Source organism: Loxodonta africana, chromosome 10 (assembly GCF_030014295.1).
Source record: "Loxodonta africana isolate mLoxAfr1 chromosome 10, mLoxAfr1.hap2, whole genome shotgun sequence".
Lineage (NCBI taxonomy): Eukaryota > Metazoa > Chordata > Mammalia > Proboscidea > Elephantidae > Loxodonta > Loxodonta africana.
The window spans coordinates 75,497,838-75,512,799 of NC_087351.1; the positions used below are offsets into that span (position 1 = coordinate 75,497,838).

Sequence of the window (14,962 nt, forward strand, 5' to 3'; positions counted from 1 at the left end):
TTCTAACTCACAAAAAAAGACCAGACTTACTGGCCTGACAGAGACCAGAGAAACCCTGAGAGTATGGCCCCCAGACACCCTTTTAGCTCAGTAATGAAGTCACTCCCGAGGTTTACTCTTCAGCCAAAGATCAGACAGGCCCATAAAACAAAAACGAGACTAAAGGGGCACACCAGCCCAGGGGTAAGGACTAGAAGGCAAGCTGGTAATAGAGAACTGAAGGTCAAGAAGGGAGAGTGTTGACATGTCGTGGGGCTGTTAACCAGTGTTATAAAACAATATGTGTACTATTTAACGAGAAGCTAGTTTGTTCTGTAAACCTTCATCTAAAGTACAATTAAAAAAGATAATAAAAAAGAAAAAATTTAAAAACCCTACAGAAAAAAATTATGAATTAAAAAAAAAAAAAACCATACACACACATATTTCGTTGCCTAAAGAACATCCTTCATGTATCCAAGGTAAAAATTGTATCAATAATTCTTAATCTGTTTTGTGTCTGATACACCTTTAAAAATCTGCAAAATGCTACAGAATTCTTCCCGTAAGATATGGATATACACGTGCCAAATGTGCACATAATTTTGACCTGTTTGCTTCATTTCAAAATTCAATCCTGGATTTAAGAATCTCTACATGGAGCCTTGGTGGTGCAGTGGTTAAGTGATATGGCTGCTAACCAAAAGGTCGGCAGTTCAAATCCAACAGCCTCTCCTTGAAAACTCTATGGGGCAGGTCTACTCTGTCCTCCAGGGCCACTATGGGTCAGAACCACCTCGACAGCAACGAGCTTGGTTTTTACGCTTAATACACAAGGAAATTATGACTGGTTACTTCTGGTGAAGGGAGCAGGGAACTAGAACAGGGTTGGGAGGAAGATTTTTCACTATACATCCTTTTGTACCTTTTGAAATCTGAACGATGTGACAGTGTTACTGATTCAAAAAAATGAGTAAGTTTGAAGAAAAAAGGCATCACGCTAAATAATGTAGCAGGATACCACAGCAGTAGGTGAAAATCTCCAGATAAAGATGGTTAGACTAGCTATTCTACTAAATTCAATATGTCTGCCAACTGTTTCTTTGATTTTAGGGTTGCAAAAGGTTCATGACTGCAAAACTATTCTCTTATTTCATAATTTTCAAAGAGGTTTCCATTTTCAACTTTTTGCCAGGAAAATATAAAAAGTCAAGTAATACTTCAACAGTATTCATATTCTAACTTTTAAAAATCTCAGTTAAGCTAGTATTTGTTGAATGTGACACCACCACATCTATTTTTTATTATTATTATTATTACCCTGTTTTATAAACAAGGAAACCAAGGTTCTCAGGAGTTAATTCACTTGCCCAAAACTACACAACTATTAAGGAGAAAACCAGGAATTTTGCAGGCAACAAAGCTCACGAACATTTCCCCATGAGACACTGTATCACAAAGTAACAAGGAGGGTGGTAAACACTAAAATAGACAACATTATTCCTCTGAAAGACTATTTTTATTGTGAATACACTTGAGAGCATTCGCTGATCATAAGAATTTGGAATTATACTGCACGTTCCTGCTTTACATTTCCCAAGACAGATCTAGATGAACCAGAAGAATTATCCCACTCAATAAATAGAAAAAAGGCACAAATATCATTTCAAATTAGAATTTTTATATCCTTACCAACTGTCACCCTAAAAAGAAATAAAAAATGTAAGCTGAATCTTAAGCCTATGGTTAAAAATTTTACAAAAAAAAAAGTGCTCTCATTAGAGAAGGAGTGTTATAGAAACACAATGCTAGTAGCAGTCTGAAGATTCCAACACCAAGAGGCAAAGACTGGTGCCTCCAGTCATCATAAAACCCATTGCCATCGAGTCAATTTCGACTCACAGGGACTCTACAGGACAGAGTAGAACTGCCCCACAGGGTTTCCAAGAAGCAGCTGATGGATTCAAACTGTTGTCCTTTTGGTTAGCAGCCGAGCCCCTAACCACTGTGCCACCAGTCATCATAGCTTTTGGAATATCTAATATTGGATGCCCAAACTATCTGCAAAACACCTCAGAAATCTGGAATGAATTGTGAGGCTAGAAACAATGACATCACCTTCATGATAATTCTATCTTCAAAGAATTGGTATTTTTCAAAAAATTTTTACCCAAATCTAAACTTATAATTTCACTCAAATCTAACTTTAAAGAGTCTTTTTTAAAGTCAAAGAGAAAAGAAAATACAGCATGGGAGGATGGGTGGAGAGAGAACATAAATCATCTAACCAGATACTACCACTACTTACAATTATTGTAAATGCGTATGTGTGTGAGAGCATGTGTGTCTGCCTAAGTGTTTAGTTTGTCATTATTAAGTGACAGCCAGATAACTGTCAAAGCTGACTTCATGTCCTGCTGTGTAGGCACAAGCAAGGCATCCAAGTCTTCACTTTTCTTATCAAGCACATAAGGCTCTAAGCCTCAACTGGGTTTTCCTTATCAGTAAAGTGAGTAAGAGCCCTTCAGGCTCAAAGATTTTAGGACTCTTAAAGCATTTTCAAAGTAAATAAAGGCGGAGAAAATTCAAATGTCTATATTTGCCAAGTTCATCCTACATTTTCATTACACATAGCTGGGGAAAAGGCAGGTCACTACATACTTCTACAGAACTGCATACTAGTGCTTTCTGTAGAAGATAACATAATTAATACAAACATCAAAATCCCACCCCACCCATTAGAAAAAAAGGCAAATGGATGAAATTTTCACTTTGTGTTACAGTTCTGCAAGTAAAGAGACTTTTAAAATGATAAGAATTCACAAGTCTTGTCAAATATTATGATATATTCAATAAACACTTAGATAACACACACCCAAGAGGGATCATTACTAAATACCTAATTTCTGCACTGTCAAAAGTTACATATGAAAAAGATGAGTTATACAATTACTATGTTTACACAATTTCCATTTTCAAACTTACCTGAAAAAAAGACACGGAGAGCGTTTTTTTTACCTTTTTCTTTAAGCAACTTTAATTACAATTTATAGTGTACCCCAAATAAAATTAACCCAAATCTTCTAATTTAGTCAAAGAAATACTACAGAAAAATTAAATCAATAACTGTCCTTCAGCAGGTACATACAATTTATTCTGGCAATTAATGCTAAGGCAATGGGAGGGAAAAAATCTTGGGAAAGAAATTCTTCCTATATTTTCTTTATATTCCAAAAGTAATTTCCTAAAGTTGGTGAGAAGGCAGCATACAAGCAAAAGTTAATCTACTGTAAGAAAAACAAATGTCATTTAACAAACTCTGCATTCACTATAAAAACCAAGAGAGCAAATATACATTTCTGAAGTCTATATCTGATTGTACTTCTCTATAGACAGATATGGAAATCTGTGGAGTGATTTCCAAAATATTTACCTAGAATCTGCTTACTACACAAGAATCTTTCTTAGCTATTCTGAAATTAGGGTTGTGGATATATCTAGTTTTATACAGTCCTGTTGCTCTCCAAATCTCCCATGCTGGCACAATATTTAAGTTCACAAAAATTACATTCTTGGAAAGCAGAATTCTTGGAAAATTTTCAATACAACTTGACTTCACTTAAGAAATGAAAAAAAAGGATAACAAAAATATTAAGACATGTGCCCAAATTCTGCTCATGCGTGCCTGTTTCACAACCACAAAACAAATACTCTAGCAATGACTGGTCAGTTAAGTTCTAATTTAAACATTTACTCTGCATGCCAGGAAATTAAGGTAGCAATAAAGTTTAAAATTCCATATAATCCTAAAAATCTTAATCTGCTTCCTCAGAATAAAGTTCTTTACCAGATATAGATGCCAATACCTATTAGATGTCTACTTCAGATCAAATAAATTACTAAAGAAGTCAATATGCCCCCAATTTTGTAGGTCAAACGTGGTTAGTTTCATCTCTAGAGTTTTTCCTTCCTTTTTCTTCCAAAATCTCATAAACAGTATTTTCATTTTCAACCAACGAAATCTTCAGCCAAAATTTTCTCCCCAAAACTCATAAGAGCTCATCTTTACAAACTGGTACATATATCATCTTTACAGTATCCAATGTTCATTTAGTTTCCACCAATTTCAGGTATAAACACTGAAATATTATTTATGAGTCTCCCTCCCTTTACCAAAAAAAAAAAGTTCACATGGGAAAAAAAAGAAGTTTGAAATATCCTAGGCTAAATTTTGAAGACCTTTTCCAATCAAGCTCCAGTTTTTCTTGGAACACCTTATGATTTCACAAAACTGTTACAGAAATCAATGTGCATTAACAAACTAGCAAACCAGGTTGTCCAATTTCCTCCCAGCAACTAAAGTACACTGTGCAGTTCGTGTCCCCTCTCTCCCCACTCTTTACATATTCGGCAGACAAAAATCCACCTTAAACATGGATAGTTTTATAGTCTGCACAATATAAAAGCTGTGTTCTGATACATTTCAAACAATGCCTATTCATAAACGTAAAGCACACAGAAGAAAACCAAAAGGGACAGAAAGTATACACACATGCATACAAAACTTAAAAGGTCTAATTTAAGGAGAAACAGTTCTCAAAAGATCCCTTTCCACATTAAAAACTTGCCCTTAACTCATTCCAAAGAAAAGAGAAAAGAGGTGTTAAACAAGTGTGATCATCATTTATCTTTTCTATTTGAACTCTCAGAAAGAACGCATGTGACTGATTATAAACTGACCATTTTTTCTCAGTTTTTAAAAACGAATTCTTTCAAACACCATATTCTAAATATGTTATCGTATCATCTCCTCTACTAGGTCTACTTCTTGTGACTAAGATTGTACAATTTTAGTTGTCATTCCATACAATGTATCTACTTAAATGTCCACAGAAGAAAAAAATGAAAAACACAAACCCCAGCATCTTAAATTATTTCTGGCACTCAGTTTTTCTACCTATCAGTGTGAGAGATGCTCCTGGTAAGAAGTTTCTTGTCACTTGTCCACAGCTATTTAGATTACATTGAGTTGCTTAAAAAGGAGAGTGGATATCGAGTCACATAACAAGTAATTTCAATGCATCTGAAGCCTCCCCTACCCTCAATCTGCAATACAGAATTTTAACAGATATGAAACTCTACAAAAAAGGAAAATACAGAGAGAGATCAACTGATAAGGGAATCTATCACCTGGTCGTAAGCCTTACCTTTTAGCAGAGGCAGAGGTGTTAACTCAATAGGTTTGCCTTGAGACCTAAACTGTGAGGAGCTTTGCGACCTCTTCTGTCTGGCTTTTCTGACGGACTTCCGAGAAAATCCGTCTACTTTATCCACTGATGGAGGAGTAGTTGGTGCTGAGGACATATCCCTACTGGAGAGAAAAAGGTACCATGAGCACATTCCCAAGGAAGCATACATGAGATTTATACAAATTCTAAAACTCCCATATACAATATTCATGAAAATGGAAATGTACAATAAAGAAAATATATAAGAAATGTCATGTCAATGGAAAAAACATGTCAATCTGGTGAAAAATGGAAGACCATAGCTACCATGTAAGCAATATACATAACGCTAACGTACTGTGCTACTTCTGTTATTTGAAGCATTAAAGATGCTCATTTAGACTTGAATACTCCTCTAAGCCTTTTGCCCATGTTTTCTAACTGCAAAGTTCTTATCTTGCGATTCCTGAAGTAATTTTGGAGCTCTTCTGAAGCTGGAAAACTTCCATCAATACATTTTCCTAAGATATTTAATATTATGAATGGGCTCTGGAGTGGAAAATTTCATTGCACTTCAAGGATCTATACAAGTGCATCATCGTTGGCAAGGTGAAATTGATAATTCCTGAAACTATCTCGGCACGACTTTTAATGCAATGTGCTCTTAGCTGTGATAAACTGCACCACAATGCAAAATGAGGACAGGCTAGATTACTTTATAACACATAAAAGGCATAATTAAAATCATTTCAAAGAAGTCTTCTTTTTGAATGAAGCCATCTTAAGTTATTAAAGCTTCACAAATAAAACTATGATGAAATCATGTGCCAAAGTTGACCTGAAAACATAAATTCACAGCCTATTTAGACAACCAAGTTGAATTCCCTTGAGGTTTAGACCTTTAAGTTCATCACCAAACACCAATTTTCATTCTCTTGAACTGAACAGGTCTTTTGGGTTTTTAACCCTCTCTAATAATTAAAATGAAGGTTATTTCCTAAAAGTAACAGGCATTGAGCTCAATTTCATTTACCAATTTAAACAGATGCCATCATTTCCACAGCACTGAGGCGCCATGCAAGATTAATGGCAGACTTGGATAGAAATAATTTATATGGGGGAAATGGTGAAATCCAATTACTCACCTATCATTCCAATGCATAATTTTTTTTAAAACTTCTAAATTAAAGAGTAAGGGAGTTCTTCCTGAACATGTAAGAATAAAGTTACTTCTATTACCTAGATTCTAACAAAGTAAAAAGAACAAAAACATAAACGAAAAGAACACATGATGTTGAGGTTTGGAGTGCTGAAGTCTCGTTTGGTTCTATTTAAAAAAAAAAAAAAAAAAACACTACCGAATTTAGCCTTACATATAATGCCACATATCCAAACTGGAATTGCAAACTATGAATGGCTATAGAAAATGTAAAATCACTTCAAAATTTCATAATTACTGCATCAGCAAGAAGCTCCACATCACATTTGTATGCCGTAAATTTAGGGGCCGCTTTTCTCCTACCTGCTATGTGAATTATTTAGATTTCATTCTAACCCTAACAACACAAGATTTCAGTACATCTTGTTCCTCCATCAATTTTATCTTTCTTCTTTATTTCTTATCTCTAAAGACTCTAAACACGGCACTGGGTTTGGGTTTTTTTTTTTTTTTTGAAGACTATATATACGATGGCACTGGGATATATACGTAGCTTTTTTTTTTTTTTTTTAATCATTGCCCCTATGCCCGCGGCCCAGAATAAACGTCAAGGATCTCAACCCTAAGGCGCTGCAGAACTGAACGTGCAATAGCAGCGGGTCCGTGCAAAGCCTGGGGAAACAGGTTTCGCCCTGGACCAGGGCTCCCGAAGCTTTATCATCCTCTAAGCAGCCGGCACCGGGCATTTACGCGGCTCAGGATAATCCAAAGGGGAAAAGAGGGTGAGGGGAGGAGAAAGACAGGGAAAGGGTTTGTCTGTAGGGATGCTTACACATTCTCTTTGCTCCCACCCTCCACCCAAAGCCCTATAGAAGAGAAGCTGCTACAGAATCCTCCCCAAGATAAGCCCCGCTTTCTCCCCCGCCCCCGACAGTGGATAAAGGGAGACAAGAATACGCCTCCAAACCGGAAGGTGGAGAAAAGGGGTGGGGGGGGTGAGGACAGAGTGAAACGGGAGGCATCAGAAGCATTTCCAGGTAAATCAGACAAGTGGCACGGGCGCTCCCTCCACCGCACTCCACCCCACCGCACCCCTCGCCTGCCCGGGTCAGGCCTCCCAGGGGCCGGTGCCCCTCAGGTTCCACATGCGGTTGGAGAGGAGGAAAGGAAGCGGGCGAGCCGCGGCGCTGAAGGCTCGAAGTTACCTTGAAGCTTCTGGGAAGAATCCGAAGATGATCTGTGGTTTCGAGGAGTGGGAGTCGGGCGAAAGGGCCGCAGCGGGGGCGGGCGACGGGACCAAGACGTGCAGGGGGAGGTCGGGACAGCGGCGGGGAACCCCGGACGACGGCTGTCCGGCGCGGCGTCCCTCCGGTTCCGCGGCGGTGGCGCCTCTAGGCCTCACGACCGGACCTGAATCTCAGCTCTCCGGCGGCAGCGGCGGCGGCCTCACGATCCTCCCCCGCGGACCCGTCCCATCAAATCGGCACCGACCCCGTTGCGGCTCCGCCGGTGGCTCCTCGTTCACATTCCCGGCGGGCGGCGCCTCTACTCGTTGCCCCGGACCCGGCGGCGGCGGCGGTGGCGGCGACGTGGGGAGGGGGTGAGGGAGGGAAGAAGACTGGATCCGCAGCGGCAGCAGAAGGAAGAAGAAGGAGAAGGAGGAGGAGCCGCTGCCAGAGCCGCCGTTTGGTACCCGCGGTGGGTCCCAGTCAATGCCCCTTTCTCTCTCCTATTGTCAATATCACCGGGCGGCTGAGTCCATGGCACACGCGCAACCGAACCTTCTGGCCAGCAGCGCCCGCCTCCGGCGCCCGCCCACTGGAGGCTTCAAACGGGAAGCGAGGCTTCATTGGCCGACGTCCGCCTTCACTCCCATGCCAGCAGGTTCGGCTGAGAACTGATCAGGGATTGGAGGCCGCGGGCGGGGGGGCCGAGGGTCGGGAAGGTGGGAAGAGAGGAGGCCGAGGATTGGGCCGAGGCCTGAGGGACCCGGATGAAGCCGCGGTCCTCCGTGCGCTGCTGTTGCTTCCGCCAGGCTGTTGAGTAGGTTGAGGGGGGGGTCATCGCAGCAGCCGCTAGGCCTGAGAGGAGTTCCTTAAACCCGGGAGGTGTGTGACTGGCACGTCAGTGAGATAGGTTTCCGCGCAATGCGGAGCCTTTGGGCGGCTCCGAGGGCAAGGGTCGGTTAAGGGTGGAGGAGCCCCCTGGGCCTTGATTACGCCCCCTTCCCCGAGCGGTGTGACCCCTATAGGGTCGGGGAGATCCACTCAGAATAGGACCCAGCGCTGCATAAGAAGAAATAAAATTCCCCCGCACCTTTGCTTTCGTATAAATGGTTCCCTGCAGCTGTGAAACCCCCCAGCAATCACTCTCCGCTAAATCTTGTGGGAAGCCTGGCACCGAAATCTGAACCTCTATGCCCTAGCCAAGGGTTGAGTAACGCTTCACATTCCCCCTCACCGCGCCTACATCTCTCCAAACCTCAATTTTGTATGTAAGCTCCCTGGAGCTCCTGCAAGCACTGGCGATGCCAGCGCTAGTGTAGATATGCAAATGAAACGCAGTCGCCACGCTCTGCAATCGTTTCTTCACAGCAACTCGAAGAGACCCAACTCCAAACCAGGAATTTGCAGGATCTTAATTGGCAACGTGAATCAGAAAGAGTTCATGAAGAAACCTCACTTTAGCTAGAACAAGTGATAAAGTAGAGAAGTGTCTGCATCCTTGGTGAGGCGTAGGCCAAATAATGCATTTCCCGAGAATGCTCTTGAACTGTTACTCTACTGAATGCAGGCTATGTACGGTTTTTGAGAGAGAAAAAAATACTAACTACAGAGTACCAATTGTTCAGAACTTAGAAAACGGAAAAAGGAAAAAACATTATTCGTAATCTTTCAACCCGGAGATAATCACTGTTAATATTTTGGTGTATTTCCTTCCACTATTTTTTCTTTTGATATTAATATATATTGTGTGTATGTGTGTCTCATTCTGTAGCCTAGTTTTTTTTTTTTTTAATCTCAGCGTTGTATCGTTTTTTATGCAGTTAGGTAATTTAAAAAAAAACAAACTTGGTGCCATAGAATCGACTCCAACTCGTAGCAGCCTTGTAGGACAGAGTAGAACTGCCCCATAGAGTTTCCGAGGAGTGCTTGGTGGACTCGAACTGCTAACGTTCTGGTTAGCAGCCGTAGCTCTTAACCACTATCCCACCAGGGTTTCCAGTTAGGTAACAGAACTATATAAAAATAAAACTACCATATGTACAATTGGCAAGAAAAAATGCGTTGTGACATTGTAGGGATTGCAACCAATGTGAAAAAAAACAATTTGTATAAATTTTTTAATGAGAAACTAATTTGTGTTGTAAATTTTCACCTAAAACAATAATGTAACACAGGTTTAAAAAAATGCATCGTGTTTCTCTTGTTTGTATTGTTTAACACTCATGTGTTGGAAATTTCCGTGTACACACTCAGAAATGGCTCTTGCGCAAAAAAATAATTTTGTGCTAAGAAAGAATAATATTCCAGCACTGAACAAAAATAGGAAAGATGGCTCTTGTAGATGGAAGCAGGCTTCCCTTACTCATTACAAATGATTGGGCACTGTATGAATACCGCCCGTTTTTGCTCTGATAAAGTTCACCTCTAAAAAACCAAACCAGTTGCTGTCCAGTTGACTCCAATTCATGGCGACCCCATGTGTGTAAGAGTAAAACTGTGCTCTATAGGGTTTTCAATGGCTGATTTTTTCAGAAGTAGATTGCAAGGCCTTGTTTCGGAGGCACCTCTGGGGTGGACTCAAACCTCCAACCTTTTGTTTAGTACCATGGCATGTTAACCTTTTGCACCACCCAGGGACTCCTCATCACCTCTAGGCTCTTAAAACTGTGTAGAAAAAAACACCAGTCTAGTTACTACCTTCAAGAAACTTATATTTCCACATCTCTCGATTTCCTGTTCCATTCTTCACAAAAGTTAAATGTCCTGGCCAAGCAGAAATCTGACTGAGGGTAAGTGCAGAATTAAAACCAAGAAGATTTTGAAGCCAACTCAATTTCCCTTGGCAGCAGTAGAGCCGTTAAGGAGTAGTGCACGTTTGAAATGCTCACAGCTGTTGCTTAGAACGTTTCACATTTAGTAAAGTGGCGACTTTGCTTGCAAATTATGGATCTCTATGAAGACAATTCATTTCAAAATCATTTCAATTTCTATAAAATGGCTGAGTAACTGAAATGAGCCAAAACGAAAACTAACCCCATTGCTAGCAAGACAACTCTGACTCATAGCCACCCTATAGGGCAGAGTGGATCTGCTCCATATGGTTTCCAAGGCTGTCAATCTTTAAGAATGCAAAGTGCCACATCTTTCTCCCAGAGTGGCTGGTGCGTTCAAACTGCCGACCTTTTGGCTAGCAGCCAAGTGCTTAACCACTGTGCCACCAGGGCTCCTCTGAAATGAGCAGGTCTTTTTTAAGGGAAACATCTTCCTCTATTCAAGAAATTGTTCTGTAGGCCAATGGTCTCTAAAAGAGTCCATGCATCCCATGGGCTGTGTGCACTCCAGGCATTGTGCAAGACAATCCATTTGGGATGCAGGGGAAGAAAATAGGAAGACAGCTATTTATGCTTAATTCTAATCTAAAAAGAAAGACATTAAGCTTGACTAATAATTTACATACAGAATGAGTGGCCCTGCACTCAGTCCACGGGCTAATAGTCAAGTGGCATATAATGGCATAGAGGTAACATCAGCGAAAAGTTTAAGTTACCCTTTCCCAGGGGTTGGCAGTTGTGGTCCCACCCACTCAGTCCCTATCAACATGTCGTGACTTATTGCAGTTTTCTGGGTTCTGTTAAGTGGATTTACTGATATTATCTAATTAAACTAACTCTCACAAAACAGACAAGTGACTTTACAAGGGTCCTTTGCAAAGAAACCAAAGGAAAATAAGCAAATTGCAGAACAGACAGTTCTCCTAGTATAAGGTCTTTGCCAGCCACATTTCAAAGTTAAAATGACAATCTAATAAACTCCAAACAAAATCTGACCAAAAATATCAAAATCATCTAGAAGGTTATTTGAAATGTGGGTTTACATCCACTATCATTAACAATGAATGTCACCCTAATTGTAGTTTGTGGTTGAGTTATTAGCTAATGATAGAAGCACATGAATATACTTTATAAATAGATATTTTTTGAAGAATAGTCTCAAAAAAAATCATAGGGATGCATTATCGAAAAAGTTTGGAGACTGCTACTCTAGATAATACAAAAAGAAATACATTATAGCCATCTGGGAGGCCATTATCAAGTGATGAAACACAGTATATTGTTATCAGATGAAAGTGTTCACTTCCCAGATATCAAAGCTGAGCTTATCATGAATCTCTTGGAGGGCTGGCCATGTGTTGAGACTAGAAGACACAGACTATCAAATAGTGGCTGACTGGTGAACTAAAGGAGAGCTTAATAAGCAGAAGCATGGTCAAATTTTATCAATCAGTAAAGAGAGGCAGAAAAGACTCATGCTGATAAAATATCGTCAAAAATATAATAGCCTAATTTGGTGAGTGTGTGATGAGGTAGCAGGATATGAAGCTGGTTGTGGGCTAAGAAGAAAGAATCAAAACAAAACAGAAATCCTGAGTCAACAGCTTTTGTCTTAGGAAAAACAAAAGGAGTATACACACAGCTTGTATAGACAAGGGACCTTTGGTGTCCTATCGGTGCTCTGAGCCACATTCATCCACATAGGAAACACCCTCAGCATTGACTTTTTCTTGGGTCACAACTTACACTTTTGTTTTCAGATGTGCTTCAAGGGTTGTAGTTTTTTCATGGCTTTTCACGTGATTGATGTGCATAGTTATTGCTTCAGATTTAAAATGTTTAGGTGCTGTAGTTCCCTACATAGCAGCTAGAGCTGCAGTCCAGAAATGGCTACCAGAGGACCTTTGCACTGTCCCTAGTGAGAGGCTGTATGTCACTGATGGATCAAGGCAGGGAGGCAGGGAGAAGCTGGGACTTTTGGGAAAGAGTTGGAAAAACGAAACGAAGAAAGAGAAAGCCCGCTTTAGTGCACTACACTTCACACAGGATGAAACACATAATAAAAAAAACCGGTTGCCGTCTAGTCAATTCCAACTCATAGTGACCCTATTAATAGGACAGAGTAGAACTGCCCCATGGAGTTTCCAAGGAGCACCTGGTGGATTTGAACTGCTGACCTTTTGGTTAGGAGCTGTAGCACTTAACCACTGTGCCACCAGTGTTTCCAAAACACGTAATAGTGTACCACAAATAATTTCGCTTGTGAAATAGTCAATTACACAATTAAATGAACTTAAAGGTATACCTAATTGTAAGCATAATGCTGAGAACAGGGGCACAGGAATCAGACATACCCAGGTAATCCCAACTCGGACAGTCAGGAGCTGAGGCAAATTACTCCTCAGAGTCCTGGTTTCTTCGCCTGTAAATAAGTAGGCTCACAGGATAGTCAGTAGATTTATCAGAAACCCTGGTGGCATAGTGATTAAGTGCTACGGCTGCTAACCAAGAGGTCGGCAGTTCAAATCTGCCGGGCACTCCTTGGAAACTCCATTGGGCAGTTCTACTCTGTCCTATAGGGTGGCTATGAGTCAGAATGGATTCGACAGCAGTGGGTTTGGTTTGGTTTGTTACCAAAATCATCTACTTTCTCCCCGTTTTTAATAATTCTTAAACTTTTCAATTAAAAGTTTTCTGTCTTTTTTTTTCTTCGAGATTTTATTCTAGCATACCCCACTGTGACAGGAAGAAAACAAGTAGCAGAGAAATCAGAGGCATGTCTTTCAATCCACTTCCATAGAAAGTGTGTGGAAGCATTCATTAGCAATAGCAGGGATTTGCATTTTACAGTATCCATATACTTCTGAAAGTAAAATAGTTATTTGACTTATCATTTTAGAGCTTTCTGTTCATTTCTAATTTATATTACTTAATTTATTTTGTTCTAAGCTTACTTATTTCTCTTTCCCATTGTAACCTCTAGGACAAGAAAAAGAACTGCACTGGGACTAAAATTTTGGTTTCTCGTTCTAACTCCGCCTTTAATCATGGTCTAGCCTTGGCGTAGAGTCCCTGAGTGGTGGGAATGGTTAACACACTTGGCTGCTAACCAAAAGGTTGGAGTTTCAAGTCCACCTAGAGGTGCCTTGGAAGAAAGGCCTGGAAATCTACTTCCAAAAACTCAGCCATTGAAAATCCTATGGAGCACAGTTCCATTCTGACACTCATGGAGTCAGAATTGACTCCATGGCAACTGATACTGGTAGCCTTAGAGCAATGGGTATCTCCCTGTAAAAATGTAATGGTGGCGGCGGCATCTGACCTTCTCTAGCCTCACAAGGAGGAAGGAGAATCAAGATCAACAGCCCAAGGCTGATTACTATGAGGTAGAGGTCAGATATATGCCTCCTCTCTCTGCCATCTTTACCAAGTCTGACATTAACCGTCCCTCCCATGGCACTCTCTACTTCTCTGCTGAATTCACTAGTTTGTTGCAATGACCACACAGAACTTACAGACTATACTCATAGTTATGGGGTTTATTAGGGAAGCAACAGGTTACAGTTCAGGTTCAGGAACACTCAGGATACAGTTCTTCCATCACAAGAGCCTCTTCTTAGCATGCCTGTAGGCATGCCTCCTTCTGGTCTTCACTTCTGCTCTGTTCCAGCTAGTGTTATAAAGCACTTTCAGTTCTGCTGATAAGTGCCCAGGGGCACCCCATTCCGTCAGCAAGCTTCGGCCCAAAGACACTCAGCTCTAACTCTGTGGGTCAACAAACCTAGTTCCACCAGGTGCCTGGAGGCATTCTACTCCACTGGCAAGCCTCCTGCCAGAAGGCACACAGCTTTCTCACTCCATGGGCCAAGCTGTCTCCTGCCTGTCTCCTGGTTCTGCTGCTGCCATTTCTTTGCCACTGCTTTTCACCATCTTCAGTGTTACAGCTCTCTCTTGGTCTCGGTGTTACAGCTCTCTCTCGGTCTCCTTAGTTCCAGGAGCTTCTCAGCGCAGGGATCCCAGATCCAAAAGAAGAATTCCACTTCTGGCTCTTTTTTTTTTTTTTTTGGTGGTGGTGAGATCCTCTTCTCCCGCCCCAGGGATGGCTCATTTTAAGCCTAACGGAACGACAAAACTGACCAATCCCCTCATTAGGCTTCCATATACCTTATTAGCATGGTCCCACACAATCATTTGGTGGGGGTTATAAAGACTATGGCTAAGAGGCCCGTAATGTGTAATTCATTGCACCACATTCCCCACACACATACCTTTTTCTTTTAAGAGCCACACCTCTCCCTCACTTCCTGTAATCTTGGTAGGGCTGTTAATCCTGGTGCTTCCCTCTTCCTTCCTCCTGGAGGGGTGGGTACGAGAGCTAAGTGGATCATTGGATCTTCCCCAGGATGTTCTCTTTGAATGCCGGGAGAGGGGTGCCTCTCTTCCTCTTAGGGCATAAGCCATAAAAATGATGTAAGCTGGAGCTGTGTAGGACCATTCCCCTTCTCCCTTTCCCACCCTGAAGGAAGCCAATACTGTGGG

The 14,962-nt window shown here is 41.2% G+C and overlaps 1 protein-coding gene across 3 annotated transcripts in view; it reads right to left on the reverse strand.

Annotated features, from left to right (window-relative positions):
* Nucleotides 1-7,680, reverse strand: part of PPP2R5E (protein phosphatase 2 regulatory subunit B'epsilon) — a 166,726-nt gene extending 159,046 nt beyond the window's left edge. For 2 of the 3 annotated variants that reach the window (XM_010588683.3, XM_010588682.3), the window contains exons 1-2: nucleotides 7,572-7,680; nucleotides 5,187-5,350 (exon numbers count right to left, since the gene is read on the reverse strand). In XM_010588683.3, coding sequence (XP_010586985.1) covers nucleotides 5,187-5,343 — 157 coding nt within the window. In that variant the 5' untranslated portion in view covers nucleotides 5,344-5,350; nucleotides 7,572-7,680. The remainder of the gene's footprint in view (nucleotides 1-5,186; nucleotides 5,351-7,571) is intronic. The other variant, XM_003408698.4, reaches the window with a different exon arrangement.
* Between the last annotated feature and the right edge of the window lie 7,282 nt (nucleotides 7,681-14,962).